Source organism: Littorina saxatilis, linkage group LG8 (assembly GCF_037325665.1).
Source record: "Littorina saxatilis isolate snail1 linkage group LG8, US_GU_Lsax_2.0, whole genome shotgun sequence".
In the NCBI taxonomy this organism is placed as follows: Eukaryota; Metazoa; Mollusca; class Gastropoda; order Littorinimorpha; family Littorinidae; genus Littorina; species Littorina saxatilis.
Genome location: NC_090252.1, coordinates 56,199,383 through 56,216,320, shown reverse-complemented (window position 1 = coordinate 56,216,320; position 16,938 = coordinate 56,199,383). Strand labels below are relative to the sequence as shown.

General features: G+C 42.7%; 2 protein-coding genes across 2 annotated transcripts in view; both read left to right on the top strand.

The window, feature by feature from the left end:
* The first annotated feature begins 4,177 nt into the window (after window positions 1–4,177).
* On the top strand, window positions 4,178–7,131 carry LOC138974749 (sulfotransferase 1C4-like). Its single transcript, XM_070347475.1, has 4 exons — window positions 4,178–4,261; window positions 5,180–5,318; window positions 5,682–5,785; window positions 6,519–7,131. The coding sequence occupies exons 1-4, from the start codon at window positions 4,178–4,180 to the stop codon at window positions 6,711–6,713; spliced, it is 522 nt and encodes a 173-aa protein (XP_070203576.1). The 3' UTR covers window positions 6,714–7,131.
* Window positions 7,132–7,735: 604 nt separating this feature from the next.
* LOC138972389 (scavenger receptor class F member 2-like) overlaps window positions 7,736–16,938 on the top strand; it is a gene marked incomplete at its 3' end in the record, with an annotated part of 28,383 nt that continues 19,180 nt past the window's right edge. Inside the window, 1 exon segment of the mRNA XM_070345055.1 lies at window positions 7,736–7,851. Coding sequence (XP_070201156.1) covers window positions 7,755–7,851 — 97 coding nt within the window.

Sequence of the window (16,938 nt, the reverse complement as noted above, 5' to 3'; positions counted from 1 at the left end):
GTTTGTGCTTGTCAGAAGCCATGTGTTTGTGTTTGTCAGAAGCCATGTTTTTGTGCTTGTCAGAAGCCATGTGTTTGTGCTTGTCAGAAGCCATGTTTTTGTGCTTGTCAGAAGCCATGTTTTTGTGCTTGTCAGAAGCCATGTTTTTGTGCTTGTCAGAAGCCATGTGTTTGTGCTTGTCAGAAGCCATGTGTTTGTGCTTGTCAGAAGCCATGTGTTTGTGCTTGTCAGAAGCCATGTTTTTGTGCTTGTCAGAAGTACTCCTTGTTTCTTTTTAATTTTCTGCTTTCAGTTTCGAGGTTCTTTTTCCTTGTGTCTCCCTTGTCGGGTTTTACATACGTTTTTAACCAGCTGTTAAACTTCTTAAAGTCTGTTGCAAAGTAAAGGATACTGAGGTAATGTGTTCACAGTGTACATAGATCTCACTCTCAGCTAGCTCTCTCTCTCTCTCTCTCTCTCTCTCTCAGCTCTCTCTCTCTCTCTCACTCTCACTCTCAGCTCTCACTCTCAGCTCTCTCTCAGCTCTCTCTCTCAGCTCTCTCTCTCAGCTCTCTCTCTCAGCTCTCTCTCACTCTCAGCTCTCACTCTCAGCTCTCTCTCTCAGCTCTCTCTCTCTCAGCTCTCTCTCTCAGCTCTCTCTCACTCTCACTCTCAGCTCTCACTCTCAGCTCTCTCTCTCTCAGCTCTCTCTCTCAGCTCTCTCTCAGCTCTCTCTCTCAGCTCTCTCTCTCATCTCTCTCTATCTCTCATCTCTCATCTCTCATCTCTCTCTCTCTCTCTCTCTCTCTCTCTCTCTCTCTCTCTCACTCACACATACAATTTATGATGATCAATTTGCTGCTGTTTTTCTATCTTTTTAGTAGAAAAAACAAAACAAAAAAGAAACAATAGACTGCAGGTGTGATGTGGGGTACATCATCATTATCTCGTTCTTTTACTGTAAACAATTCTTTGAGTTTAACGTTAACTTGTTTAATTAAGGGTATACATGTGCTTTTTGTTTGTTTTACAGTTTGTGGACGATACCAACTCGCAAGACTAAACCAGTGCAACGGGACAAGTGGAAGAACTTAATCAACAGAGTGCATCCAGGGACCAGTAAGCTGATCTCCCCATCCAAAGACCAGCGGATATGTTCTTTACATTTCAAGGATGTCAGACCGACCGAGGACAATCCATACCCCACTCAACACCTTGGTTATCCACAGTTTGAGAAAAAAGTAAGACCTTTTGTGATATCAGGATATGGTACAATACAATACAATACAATACAATACAATACAATAATCTTTATTCATCTCTAAAAGAGAAATTACACGCTTGACTGTGTGTGTGCAAAATCAATCAACCAATCAATCAATCAACCATGCATGTAGCAACATTCACATCGCATACTCACATCTGGTAGTTCTAGTCATAACTTGTGCCAGTTGTTTTAAGATTATACCTAGTTTGTTTCATCCTGCTTGATCTAGTTTACTGTGAAAGTTACAGCTTTTTAAAATATTTTTTTTTATTAATATTTGTTTATTTAATAAAAATAAATAAAAGTAAATTCATTGGCTTTCTCTTTTTCAGGTGAATCGAGTTTTGATGTATGAAGACACCGCAGTCCAGCCTTCACCCAGAAGAGAACTGCATCGTTGATGACCCTGAGGTGGAGATGGCAGTTGCTTCAGAGCAGCAACTTGGAAACCACCAACTTCTGCTCAACTGCTTCACATTGTTTTCAGTGGTCCTGCTACTCAGCAAACAAATGCGGTCCATGTTTCTTCAGATCGTGCAAGGTCTAAAGCAGTGTGCCAAGCTGGAAAAACAGGTTGTTGAACTGAAGAACTAGAGGAAGTACGCAAAGAGCTGAGATTAAAGGAGGAGTCACAACCAAAGCCAAAAGTGTTGAAGAAGAAGAAAAAGAAGACAAAAGTGCCCCCGAACATTTTTGATGGATTTTTAACAGCCAGAAACGTGAATTATTACACAGGAATTGAAAGCAAGGCAGTGGTACAGATTCTCCATGATTATGTTCAACGTTTTGTGGTGAGGCGTTGGCAAGGTATTTCAAAAGGCTCTGCACGGAAGAGGAATTTCACAAAGGCTCCAGCAAGATTTAGACCTTCCAGGTTTCTCAGAAGTATAGATGAACTCGTGCTTGTACTGATGAGGCTTAGTTTGGGGTTGGATCTTCGAGATCTGGCTGACCGATTCCAAATCTCTGCCAGCCTTGCAGGAAAGATTTTTACTTCATGGATAAAAGGTTTAGCTGCAGTGCTTAAGGCACTGGTGAGGATGCCAGACCTTGAAACGGTTCTTGCCACAAAACCTCTGAGATACCGCAGCCAGCCCCTGACAAATTTGATGGCAATAATAGACTGTACAGAAATTTTTATTGAAACGCCCCAAATGACATTATGCAGAAATGCTGCAGAAAAGACAGTTTTTCTCCTGCATTTCTGTTTTTCTGCAGAATAACGGAATAATGCCAAAATGCTGAAGAAAAAGTGTGAAAAGTTTTTCTGCAGTAAAACAACATCACCGTTTTAAACAAACGTTGCTCTCGCGAAAGATGACATGCAGAAATGCTGCACAAAAGAACGGTTTTTCTCCAGCATTTCTGTTTTTTCTGCAGAATAACTGAATAATGTCATAATCCGCCAAGGATACACCGCCATGCAGTGTCACTGCGATTAGCGTTCTTGGCTGGCGTTCCTGTGTGATTGCTCTGCAGTTGGATTCAACAAGCAGGTTATCACCCACCATCTGTTACTGTTACATAAATTTAGGTGACAATCTGGATGGCGTTCGTATGCGGATTTTTATTTTTTATTTATTTATTTTTGGTTTTTTTGTCGCGAGTCTCCAATTGTATAAGTCAGGCTTACCAAAGCGCGGTATTTCTAATATAATTATACTGTTCGTGTTCTTGTGATTTTTCATGGTGATCGATTGACCGATTAAATGATTCGTTGGTGTATTTGTCTTGATCGATTAACTGATTGATTGACTATTTTTACATTTACTCTTTCTTTATTTGGTGTTTAACGTCGTTTTAAACCACGAAGGTTATATCGCGACGACAGAGAGACATCACGCTGAGGATAAACGAACACGTATCCATATTATTACTCAGGGCTCCCCACGAACGCCCGTCCCAGAGGGTCCCGGTACCCCCACTTTTAATGTTTAGAGGGTCCGTGGACCCCCTTAACAGAGTTTTAGAGAGTCCCAAGAGTCCCGGGTCCCCAAACCCCCTGTTTACGTTTAACGCAGTGTAATCGCGAACACTGTGATTTTTTACTTTTTTTTTTTTTACCTGAATATTCGAGGAGGACATTTCAACTATACCAAGTCAAATGCAACACACACGAACACTTTGTTCCCGCGTGAAAATGGGATAATTTGTGTTTGCACTTTGACTTAGCTGACGACTAAAGTCTGAAAGGAGTATACGGGACGCACGACAGAGGAAATAGAGTGCGTCCCGGGACCCGCTCTTTGTAGGTTTAGTGCGTCCCTGGACCCCCTCCATGACTTTCTAGTACGTGATTTCGGCTTCTTGTGCGTATAGGACGCAGGGACGCGCGCAATGGGGAGCCCTGAACATTTACTCTCAGCAGTCGGCGAACGACAAACATGTCAACTGTTGCGCACTTTGTAGGAAATGATATCAATCATGCACCAATCATGCTGAACTATGATGATCCTCCTTAAAAGCATTATAAATTGAATGGACGGAAAAGCCTCGCATTTTGTAGGAAATTATACCAATCATGCTGGACTATGATGATCCTCCTAAAAAGTAAATGGGCGGAAAGCCTCGCATTTTGTAGGAAAATATACCAATCATGCTGGACTATGATGATCCTCCTTAAAAGTAAATGGGCGGAAAGCCTCGCAAGCGCGGCCATTTTCGTGTTTGATGGCCACTGATGGTTACTGCCATACTGCGCAGTATCAGTGGGTGTTTTGTTTGTTTGAGTGTTTGAGTGTGTGTGTGTGTGTGTGTGTGTGTGTGTGTGTGTGTGTGTGTGTGTGTGTGTGTGTGTGTGTGTGTGTGTGTGTGTGTGTGTGTGTGTGTGTGTGCGTGTGTTTTCCTCGCTTACAAAATAATACTAAAAAATAAATTGGCGTTCTTTGTCAGTTCCAGTTCGTCACAAGCAGTATGTGTTCATCATGAACAATGGAGAAAATGAGTGGCCTCCCCTCCCCCCGTGTCTTCAACACGCACGTGCCCTTCCACTGGCTGCCTACACAGGCTTTGGAGGTGTGTGTGTGTGTGTGTGTGTGTGTGTGTGTGAGGGGGGCGGGGGGGCTTGAGGAGGGAAGTGTGTGTGTAGGAAGCAAGTTGATTTTGGTGTACGTGTGTCTTGGAGGGGGGGGGGGGGGTTGGAGAAGCGGGACGGGGGTGGGGGTGACGGTGCGTGTGGGGATTTAGAGGGCTTAGTGGATGTGTGTGTTTGTGTCTCTCTGCCTCCTTGCATATGTCTGTCTATCTGTGCGCGAGTGTGTGTGTGTGTGTGTGTGTGTGTGTGTGTGTGTGTGTGTGTGTGTGTGTGTGTGGAGGCAACACCTGTGGATTGTAGAGTTCTGTTTGTGATGGGGTCTGGCGGCTTTTGTCTGTCTGTATGTTCTGGCATTTGTGTGTGTGTGTGTACCCCCGTTTCCACAGGTTTGGTTGCCTAAATCACCATAAGGCAACCATCCACACGTGGATGGCAACCTAAACTCTGGATGGCAACCTAATTGTGTGGATGGTCGCTTCATTTAACACCGTTAAATTGACTTTTTTGACGGAAAGAATGTCATAACAATGTTCAAAATGACATTCTTTCCGTCCTCTATAGGCGACGAAATAGGTCAAATTTTGTGCATTTTTTAGTGCACAATACTTCGATGCCGGAGCGAGTACTGCACCCAGTGCTGTTGTAGTGCAAGTGCACTAGAAAGGCACTGCACCCAGTGCCGCCTCTTAGGTAACCATCCACACATATAGGTGCGAGTGTCTATGTGTGTGTGTGTTTGTGTGTGTGTGTGTGCGAGCTAGGATGTGTGCACTGGTTCGTGTACATGTGTATGTACGTATGTGTGTAAGCCTGTCTGTCTTTGCGTGTGTGTGTTAGTGCGCGCGTGTTGTGTAAACCAGTCTGTGTATGTCTACCTTTACACCTCTACGTATTCACAGAAGAAGACGAAGATCGTGTACCTGCTGCGTAACCCCAAGGACATAGCGGTGTCGCTTCACAACCACATGAGGGACTGGACAGCACTGGGCTACCCGGGGTCGTGGCCTGACTTCCTGCATCTCTACATGCACACTGGGGGTCGGCTATAGACATGGAAAACACTCAAACACACACACCCGCACACACACACACACACGCACACACACACATACACATACCCACACACACACCCAACACACACACACCCAACACACACACACTAACACACACACACCCAACACACACTCACACACACACACACAAACACACGCACACACACAAACACACAAACAAACACACACACGCCGTATGAGGTCTGGACGGCTCTTGGCTACCGTGGGTCCTGCCTGGCAAGACTAGCCTATGTGCACCTCTCCATGCTTCACTATTTGTATGATTTACACGGCTCTCACCTTTGACGACAGTGTCAAATCATAACCTGTACTATGGGCTGTGTTGCAGTGTGGTGTAATCGCTGGTTCGACAATGTCCGTGACTGGGAGAGACAGATAGCCGCCCACCCCGACATACCCGTTCATGTGGCTGTCTACGAGGAGGCCATCAAGGTATGTGTGCGAGGCAGGGTGAGGCGGTTGCCTCCCTTTGTAACAACACCTGCTCGGCAGAATGGGCTGTTCTGCCCCCTATTTCTTTTGGCTGGTAACTGGCGCCACCTCGCGTCAAGATCACACGAGAAAGGCAAAAACCCACTTGCATCGGTCCTAAATAGCGTATCGGTTTGGTAACAGTTCGTGTGTAAGTCGTGTATTTTATACGGTAAGCAGACAATGGTCGGTTCTGGTGAGGTTATGCCCCTCCTTTCTTTCGGCTGGTAACTAATTCGGTTGATATTTTGCCACGTAACAACAGCACTATCTTTGGATTGCTTACTTGTACTGCTCTGATGTTCGCCAATAGGCCTACCTCTGTACGGAGACTGCCATGTCAACTGAGAAAAGACACAATTTTGCTTCGGTTCCGCATAGCCATACTGGTTGAATAGACGTAAAACGAAACACCAACATTGTCAATCCTTCAGTATTGATCTTTCTTTCTTTCTTTATTTGGTGTTTAACGTCGTTTTCAACCGTTCAAAGTATTGATCTTACCTGACCCCAAATCGGTATACTGTCGAAGGAAAAGACGGAGACTGGCTGAACTGGTTAACCTCAATGGCTCAATATTGCTCGTACCTGAACCCAAATCAGTATTTGGTTTCAGGACCATACATAGACTGGGTAAACATAATAACGTCAATGACTCAATTGTATCTGTCCCCAAATCGGTATTCTGTTTCAGAAAAAGACGGAGACCGGGTTAACTGGTTACGTCAATGCCTCAGTATTGCTCGTACCTGACCCCAATCGGTATTCTGTTTCAGGACAAGTCGGGGACTGGAAGAACTGGTTTACGAAAGAGCAGAACGAGGAGTTCGACGCCCTGTACAAGAAGGAGATGGATGGGTGCAAACTGAACGTCGTATTTCAGCTGTAACCTGCCGCTATACCAGCTAACATTTTCTAATTGTACAATACTGACCAAGACAGTTAAAATGTGTGAATCCTGCCTGTGGGTGAAGGCTGTATCGTACTCCCAAGTGAATGTTAGGTCCACAACCCTCAGCGACTATACTATGTATGTTGTTTCATAAAGTACTGGTCAGTGGTTATTTACCTTGAACGCGGTTTGCTAGTTAATTATTAAGGATTTAAATTCTGCAAAAAAAAGAAAGAATGTATGATCTAGCCACTAAGCTTGTAATATTATGTTTGTGTCAGTACAGATTAAATTAGTTTTTTAAATTAAAAATGTTGCATGATCTTGCAAACGACATACTTGCTGCACATTGTTCTGAACATTCTAAATTGTTCACTCAAATAATAGGCTTAAACGAATAACAAACCGGAAAGTCTGTGTTTATTTGTCTAATTGGTGCGCACGCGCGCGCGCGTGTGTGTGTGTTTGTGTGATTGTGATTGTGCGTGTATGTGTGTGTGTGTGTGTGTGTGTGTGTGTGTGTGTGTGTGTGTGTGTGTGTGTGTGTGTGATTGTGCGTGTGTCTGTGTCTGTGTGTGTATGTGTGTGTCTGTCCCTTTAATCAAACTTGAATTGTCTGTAGACTGGATTCTGAGCTATGGATTTTCAACGCTTCATTTGAACATTACTCAGTAATTACTGGTCCGTACACGTAAAACGAACACCGAGCTGGTCGCAATAATGAATATTTAATCACAGAGGAAAGCAGCTGTCTGCTGCGCGTCGTATGAACGGACATGCAACTAATGACAACTAAAGGGGCTTCACTCTGGTTTACGGGAGTTGCTTGCCCCCAAAACAATTGCGACTTCTGGTAACAAACAACAGAAAATGATGAATTCTGCGTTATTGCGACCAGATCGGTGTCAGATCATTTTAATCGATCGAGTGTCCACAATGGCCGAGACTAGGGCCACCGAGTCACATGAACCCGTACCGTGTGAAACGTCATTACTTGCTAACAGATTTGACGTCATGGTTCCAATACTCCTCTAAAGAATGTCTGACCAAAGTCGGAGTTCATTTTTGTTCATTCGCCTTCTTTGCCTTGTTCTCTCGTTGGTCAACATTGCTACTGCGAACGGTCAGGAAACAGGTCTGAGTAGTAGGGAGAGGTATGCCTCACCCCCTGCGCAGCTGCGCAGCCGCGCAGCCGTATTTTGATAGAAGGTTATAGGTTAAGGTGCCTGTGTTTAAGTAGTGATAAGGAGATATTGCGTTTAAACGGTTTATTGCGTTTTATATTTTGTCATGTGATTTCATGTGCCTGTACAGACAGGGTGCTCGGTACTAATGACCACTCCAGCTGGGGTAATGACAGGATTACTGCCCCCCCGGCCTTTTTTTATTGGTGCTTAACGCGGCTGGGTTACTGAGCCGCCTCCTTTCTATTGACAGTAATTGACCCTCCCTCTGTGTTTGATTGCCGGCAGTGGGGTTCACGCACAAGGTTTTGATAGGGTATGTCATAGCCACATAGGTGTTATTTTGTTTTTGTTATTTTGTTGTTGATAGACTATGTAAGAGGTAGGGTTATATGTGTGGTGGGAATAAAATGTAAGTGCAAACACACACACACACACACACACACACACACCCCTCCGATCACACACACCCACACACACACATACACACACACACACACACACACACACCTCCGATCACACACACACACACACACACACACACACACACACACACACACACACACACCCACACACACACACACACACACACATATGCGCACGTTTACACAAGTACTTCCAAACAAGAAGGCACTAAAAAGTCAGACGTAAAGAGTAACAAAACACATAAAACTGCTCACGGTAGCCTTCAAGAATTATACAGACACATAGTTATTAACTTTTCAATATGATCATTTTATTATAAAAAGTGACAACAGTCTTTTGAGTATTAAAAACCAAAAAAATTAACATTTTGCATACACATACATTAAAACAAAAAGCCAAAACATGATTGTCAATGATAATTTTTTTTTGTATTCAACACCGTCTTGTTGTTTTACACTTGTCTACTTTAGATGGTTTTTTTAAAAAGCCAGGTCCTAGTTTGGTTGTTTGTCTTAATCAATCAATCAATCAATCAATCAATCAATGAGTCTTATATCGCGCATATTCCGTGGGTACAGTTCTAGGCGCTCTGCAGTGATGCCGTGTGAGATGAAATTTTATACGGCCAGTAGATTGCAGCCATTTCGGCGCATATTTACCTTTCACGGCCTATTATTCCAAGTCACACGGGTATAGGTAGACAATTATTAACTGTGCCTAAGCAATTTTGCCAGGAAAGACCCTTTTGTCAATCGTGGGATCTTTAACGTGCACACCCAATGTAGTGTACACGGGGGGAGGTTCGGACACCGAAGAGAGTCTGCACACAAAGTTGACTCTGTGAAATAAATTTCCGCCGAACCTGGGATCGAACTCACGCTGACAGCGGCCAACTGAATACAAATCCAGCGCGCTACCAACTGAGCTATATCCCCGCCCCTTAAGGACTCCCATAACTTGATGTGGGGTGACTTTTGTATTTTACAATGTTGGGTTATAGTTACCGAGGTCGTTGAAGGTAGACATACCAACCGGTTCCTGGTAGCAGTTTTCAAACAGATGGAAGCCATTTCTGTATACACAATAACGCGAACAGGCTCTACCAGGGGTACACTAAACTTTAGTTCCAGACGCAAACCCCCCACAGCGCACCAACTCAAGCTGATCTCCATCCAACATTGACGGTGACAAGTCGAATACATACAGCGTATAACCTCCGGGATAGTCTTCATAGGCAATTCCGTTACCAGCGTCACTAACACCCACCCCTGTTCCTGTGGTCAAACTAAAGAAACTCCCCACATACTGTCTGTTTTCAAAATCGGGTGTTAGTGGTTTTGCAGAGACTTGTTTTCCAGTAACATAGAGACAGAGGAAATTCAAGTTGTGAGTTTTAAAGTTGAATGGATTTTTGGTGTAGCTATCGTTAAATGCAGCGCTTTCTCCGATCCCAGTCCTACTACAACGCGTGTTGGTAGCTGACTGAGAAACAAATTGTCTAAACAGCACTGAGGTTTCCACGCGGGATCCCGTAAGATTTTATAACTACTCTTTTTAGATGGTATTTGGCTGTGGACCTCTCCAGGGTTTTTACGTGAGCAAGCCTTACAGCTGGATTTAGTTTTGCTTTTCTGACAAACAAAGAGGCGTGTGTAACCACCGTTAGGTAAGCAGGGTTAATCCGTGGCTCATCACATTAAAATTTTGTCAATACGATACATTTCTTTCTCTCCTACGCTTTGTAGTTCTTCTTTGTAAAAAAAACTACCTTGTAGTTATTCTGCGTTAGCGTCTTTCAGCTTATCGGTCACTGGAGTTGTTTTCAACACACTGCTAACTGTAAATAATTCTTCTGTTCACGCAGGTAAATAACCTTTTTTAAAGAGTCGCCGTGTTTTACTTAGTCTCACACGATCATCAACCTGTAGCCTACCTTTGGGTGTTTTTCTTTGGGGGTTGTCCGTACAAAACTTACCAAACTGTTTATTTGTTAGCGAGGCAAACTTTAATAGGTGTTGGTTTTATACTTCTGTGAAACGAATGGTTATACGCGTGTACCAGGTGTTGTAATTCTTCTACAAATCTTACACGATTAGTGTGTGTAAAAAAGCGCCACATTTTCTCTTTTAAGAGGAACCCTTGTTCTGATTTCCCCCTGATCTGTTCCATGACTGACTTGTCTTTCTTTCATACATCAGTCAATAACCACTCTGTTTTTCAACGACCACGCCTGATCAACTCAAACCAGGACTTTCTTTCTTTTCGCGGTGAAATCAGTGACCATGACATTCTAGAACAAGTTAGACTCGAACGCCCAAACTCTCGGTATTCTGTTCACACCATCATGTCTTCCAGTTTCTATGTCACGCCTTTGTCTGACTTTCCTATCGGATGAGTCTGTGGTAGTCTACCTAACTACATCACAAACACACAGTTCTTGCACAAGTTACAAAAAGACGAGCATCATCATTTTCCTTATACTGACGGTCTGTGTCTCTTTCGCTGTCTTGCTTTGCACAAAGGACCCTTGCCTCATTCTTTGCAAAAACCCACAAAAACCTTGTTCAAACAGTGGACCGGACATTCCCACCAGTTTGTCAAATTAAACAGAGACACACCTACTACAATATAAATTAGAAAAATCTGATCAACAAAACAAAAAAAACAAAAACAAAACAAAAAAATGTTTTACAAAAATACAAGCTCACTACAAGGGGCGCGATAACCAAAAACACACCACAAGCAAGAGAATCTCTTGGTATCAGTAGTTGTCTCTTCTAATACGTTAGTAGCAACAGTTGTATCTTCAGCAGACAAGGCGTCCTCAGCCATAACTACTCTGAATACTGTCTAAGACTATCAGCTGAGATCCATGTGTCAAATGACGTTGGGTTTTGTGAAAAAGAAACAATTAACAATTAAGTGGCTCTACCCCATTTCCCCCCCATTCCCTGTCGCGATATAACCTTGAACGTTTGAAAACGACGTTAAACACCAAATAAAGAAAGAAAGAAAATGACGTTGGGTACCCAAACCAATGTACTAAATACTCTTTTTTTCCTCCCTTACCAAGTCGTTCTTTTAGTACTTTGTCAATACGATACATTTCTTTCTCTCCTACTTTTTGTAGTTCTTCTTTGTAAAAAAAAAAAAACTATGTGAGCAGCCTCTAACCTAACATTCTGTATGACTGCCTGTGGTACAATTCGTGTTCGGTGTAAATGTACCTTCGTCGCGATATAACCTTCGTGGTTGAAAACGACGTTAAACACCATTTGTTGTTGTAAATGTACCTGCGGTGTTTATAACACCTACATAAAACCAACAGGTAGCTATCTGAGTCTAGTTGTTAAAGCTTTTTTATATTTTTGTACATCAGCTCTCATCTCTCCCGCCTCACCAGTCGAGCTAACTCCTCCACCCACCCCACATCATTTGTCTAGCACTAATCTAAGCATTAAACCCTAATCAACCCTCGGGGTAGGCAAACCACCTCCTATTAAACTTCTCTAACTGCTGGCCACCTCTGGTGGTTTTATCGGCGAGGGGGCTCCGCAAAGAGTAGGGGTACCATTTTTATCGCCTTATCCTGACACCTCTGATAGTTATTAGCGCCATAAAAGAGAGAGGGCTCCACCAACCGCAGAGAAACCCATTTAATTGCACTAGACAGCAGTGTACGGCATCTAGATAAAACAGCGAACCTTCGTAACTAACCCACTGACTAGTGTTGGTGTTGTTGTTGTTATAATGACTGTTTTCTTTTTTTTCTTTTTTTTTCTTCGTTGTTGATAGGCTATGTAAGAGGTAGGGTTATATGTGTGGTGAAAAAAAATGTAAGTGCAAACACACACACACACACACACACACACACACACACACACACACACACACACACACACACACACACACACACACACACACACACACACACACACACACACAGAAGCTCTTGGTATCAGTTGTTGGCTCTTCTAAGACGTTAGTATCAACAGTCGTATCTTCAGCAGACAAGACAGCCTCACACATAACTACTCTGAATACTGTCTAAGGCTACCAGCTGAGAGCCATGTGTCAAATGACGTTGGATACCCAAAGCAAGGCACTAAAGACTCTTTTTTTTTTCTCCCTTACCAAGTCGTTCTTTTAGTACTTTGTCAATACGATACATTTTTTTTTCTCTCCTACTTTTTGTAGTTCTTCTTTGTAAAAACTACCTTGTAGTTCTTCTGCGTGAGCGTCTTTCAGCTTATAGGTCACTGGAATTGTTTTCAACACACTGCTAACTGTAAATAATTCTTCTGTTCACGCAGGTAAATAACCTTTTTTAAAGAGTCACCGTGTTTTACTTAGTCTCACACGATCACCAACCTGTAGCCTACCTTTGGGTGTTTTCATTGGGGGGTTGTTCGTACAAAACTTACGTTTGTTCTGTTTCTTTGTTAGCGAGGCAAACTTTAACAGGTGCTGTTTTATACTTCTGTGAAACGAATGTGTACGCGTTATACGCGTGTACCAGGTGTTGTAATTCTTCTGCATATCTTACACGATTAGTGTGTGTAAAAAAGCGCCACATTTTCTCTTTTAAGGTGCGCTCCAATAACTTGACGTGGGGCGACTTTCGTATTTTAACAATGTTGGGTTATAGTAACCGAGGTCGTTGAAGGTAGACATACCAGCCGGTTCCTGGTAGCAGTTTTCAAACAGATTGCTGCTCTCCGAGTATTTGACAGGTGTGTGAGGTAGTTCGTCTGCTGGTGTTTCTTCTTTTTGTTCTGGGCTCTTCTGACACGTCTGGTGGTTTTTTTTTAACTTCTCTAGCTACAACTTCTGTTTGTGTTTTAAGTCGCTTCAACAGCCTTTCTCGGACTTTTGATCAGGCGAGTAAATTCTTTACTGGCCAAGACCACCCCTCTTTGACTTGGTCGCACGCGTCTGTTTTTTTCTGTTTCCTTGGTTGGTGTAATGTCTGATGTGGATTTTCACAAGTTTTCACCACGTTCTGACACTCGCGAAAATGGTTCGTCCCAAAGGAAACATATCAGGTTCGGGTAGCGGTGAGCTAAACAGAGACTCTTCCTCGTCAAACATCTCTTTTGTCGTTCTCAACAACAACAACAACAAAAGTGTTAAACAACTTTTACCTCTAGGAGACTGTCTTTGTAGACTGTAGTGTAGAGTAGGTGGTGTTGTCTTGTGGTTCGCTCAGGGGATTTAGTAAAAAAAATTAGACAACACCATCTTTATACATAACCTCCTTACACTATGACATCAGTTACTATTTTTTACAACAACAGCTTTAGACTTGTTGTGTTAACGCATCTTTGAAAAAAGTGCTATGAGCTTACGGTCATTTACACCAGGGTTTTGGGGGTTAAAAATAGAAATGATGTCACGGAGTCTTGTATCTTGACTCTTTTTGATGATGAAATACATTGCAAACAAACCACAAGTAGAACTTAACATCCCCTGTAATACCTGTTCGTTGGTTTTAGAACACAAACCAATGACGCATAAAAAAAACAAATAAAAAAACACCTTCAATGTCTTTGTGATTCGGTTTAAAACCAAAACTATCAAAATATTCAATATTCACCTGACCATCATAATACACACCAACCCAATGAGACCCAGCCTTATGTGCTGGGTCTGTGTTTATGACGTAAGACGAGGGGTGAAGTAAATTTATCTCAGAAGGAAGTTGGTCTCTGGTGTAAACACCCATAAACGGCCGTCTTGCCAAGGGGTGTCTTAACAGTAGGCGAGAGATCTCTAGACCATTCATGATGTAAAATCAGTGATAACCTGCCTACTACGATCAATTTCTAGCAACGAGTCCATTTCTGCATACACAATAACGTGAACAGGCTCTGTCAGGGGTGCACTAAACTTTAGTTCCAGACGCAAACTCCCACAGCGCATCAGCTCAATCTGATCTCCACCCAACATTGACGGTGACAGGTCAAATACATACAGCGTATAGCCTCCGAGGTAGTCTTCATAGACAATTATGTTACCGACGTCACCAACACCCACCCCTGTTCCTGTGGTCAAACTAAAGAAGCTTCCCACATACTGTCTGTTTTCAAAGTCTGGTGTTAGTGGTTTTGCAGGGACTTGTTTTCCATCAACATAGAGGCAGAGAAAATTCAAGTTGTGGGTTTTAAAAGTTGAATGGCTTTTTGGTGTAGCTACCGTTAAACGCAGCGCTTTCTCCCAGTCCTACTACAACGCGTCTTGGTAGCTGACTGAGAAACAAATTGTCTAAAACAGCACTAAGGTTTCCACGCGGGATCCCGTAAGATTTCATAACTACTCTTTTTAGAGGGTATTTGGCTGTGGAGCTCTCTAGGGTTTTTGTGTGAGCAAGACTTACAGCTGGATTTAGTTTTGATTTTCTGACAAACAAAGAGGTGTGTGTAATCACCGTTAGGTAAGCAGGGTTTAGTCCGTGGGTCATCACATTAAAACTTTGTCAATACAATACATTTCTTTCTCTCCTACTTTTTGTAGTTCTTCTTTGTAAAAAAAAAACAAAAAAACTACCTTGTAGTTCTTCTGCGTGAGCGTCTTTCAGCTTATCGGTCACTGGAGTTGTTTTCAACTCACTGCTAACTGTAAATAATTCTTCTGACCACGCAGGTAAATAACCTTTTTTAAAGAGTCACCGTGTTTTACTTAGTCTCACACGATCACCAACCTGTAGCCTACCTTTGGGTGTTTTCTTTTGGGGTTGTCCGTACAAAACTTACCAAACTGTTTCTTTATTAGCGAGGCAAACTTTAACAGGTGCTGTTTTATACTTCTGTGAAACGAATGGTTATACGCGTGTACCAGGTGTTGTAATTCTTCTACATATCTTACACGATTAGTGTGTGTAAAAAAGCGACACATTTTCTCTTTTTAAGGGGCGCTCCCATAACTTGACGTGGGGCGACTTTCGTATTTAACAATGTTGGGTTATAGTAACCGAGGTCGTTGAAGGTAGACACACCAGCCGGTTCCTGGTAGCAGTTTTCAAACAGATTGCTGCTCTCCGAGTATTTGACAGGTGTGTGAGGTAGTTCGTCTGCTGGTGTTTCTTCTTTTTGTTCTGGACTCTTCTGACACGTCTGGTGGTTTTTTTTAAACTTCTATAGCTACAACTTCTGTTTGTGTTTTAAGTCGCTTCAACAGTCTTTCTCGGACTTTGATCAGGCGAGTAAATTCTTTACTGGCCAAGACCACCCCTCTTTGACTTGGTCGCACGCGTCTGTTCTTTCTGTTTCCTTGGTGAAAACCAAGGAAACATATCAGGTTCGGGTAGCGGTGAGCTAAACAGAGGCTCTTTCTCGTCAAACATCTCTTTTGTCGTTCTCAGCAACAACAACAACAAAAGTGTTAAACAACTTTTACCTCTAGGAGACTGTCTTTGTAGACTGTAGTGTAGAGTAGGCGGTGTTGTCTTGTGGCTCGATCAGGGAATTTAGTAAAAAAAAATTAGCCAACACCATCTTTATATATAACCTCCTTACACTATGACATCAGTTACTATTTTTTACAACAACAGCTTTAGACTTGTTGCGTTAACACATCTCTAAAAAAGTGCTATGAACTTACGGTCATTTACAACAGGGTTTTGGGGGTTAAAAAATAGAAATTATGTCACGGAGCCTTGTACCTTGACTCTTTTTGATGATGAAATACATTGCAAACAAACCACAAGTAGAACTTAACATCCCCTGTAATACCTGTTCGTTGGTTTTAGAACACAAACCAATGACGCATAAAAAAAAAACACCTTCAATGTCTTTGTGATTCGGTTTAAAACCAAAACTATCAAAATATTCAATATTCCCCTGACCATCATAATACACACCAACCCAATGAGACCCAACCTTATGTGCTGGGTCTGTGTTTATGACGTAAGACGAGGGGTGAAGTAAATTTATCTCAGAAGGAAGTTGGTCTCTGGTGTAAACACCCATAAACGGCCGTCTTGCCACGGGGTGTCTTAACAGTAGGCGAGAGATCTCTAGTCCATTCATGATGTAAAATCAGTGATACCCTACCTACTCCGATCATTTTCTAGCAACGAGGCCATTTCTGCATACACAATAACGTGAACAGGCTCTACCAGGGGTGCACTAAACTTTTAGTTCCAGACGCAAACTCCCACAGTAGTATTCATAGACAAATCTGTTACCGACGTCACCAACACCCACTCCTGTTCCTGCGGTCAAACTAAAGAAACTTCCCACATACTGTCTGTTTTCAAAAGTCTGGTGTTAGTGGTTTTGCAGGGGCTTGTTTTCCAGCAACATAGAGGCAGAGAAAATTCAAGTTGTGGGTTTTAAAAGTTGAATGGTTTTTTTTGTGTAGCTACCGTTAAACGCAGCGCTCTCTACTAGTCCTACTACAACGCGTGTTGGTGGCTGCCTGAGAAACAAATTGTATAAAACAGCACTATGGTTTCCACGCGGGATCCCGTAAGATTTCATAACTACTCATTTTAGAGGGTATTTGGCTGTGGACCTCTCCAGGGCTTTTGCGTGAACAAGACTTACAGCTGGATTTAGTTTTGTTTTTCTGACAAACAAAGAGGCGTGTGTAACCACCGTTAGGTAAGCAGG

What these genes read in the sequence shown, in the direction of transcription:
- LOC138974749 (XM_070347475.1), top strand. Translation starts at nt 4,178, where the DNA reads ATGGAGAAAATGAGTGGCCTCCCCTCCCCCCGTGTCTTCAACACGCAC. An exon ending in TGCCTACACAGGCTTTGGAG is followed by an intron (nt 4,262 to 5,179) that starts GTGTGTGTGTGT and finishes ACGTATTCACAG; the next exon opens with AAGAAGACGAAGATCGTGTA. An exon ending in TCTACGAGGAGGCCATCAAG is followed by an intron (nt 5,786 to 6,518) that starts GTATGTGTGCGA and finishes ATTCTGTTTCAG; the next exon opens with AAAAAGACGGAGACCGGGTT.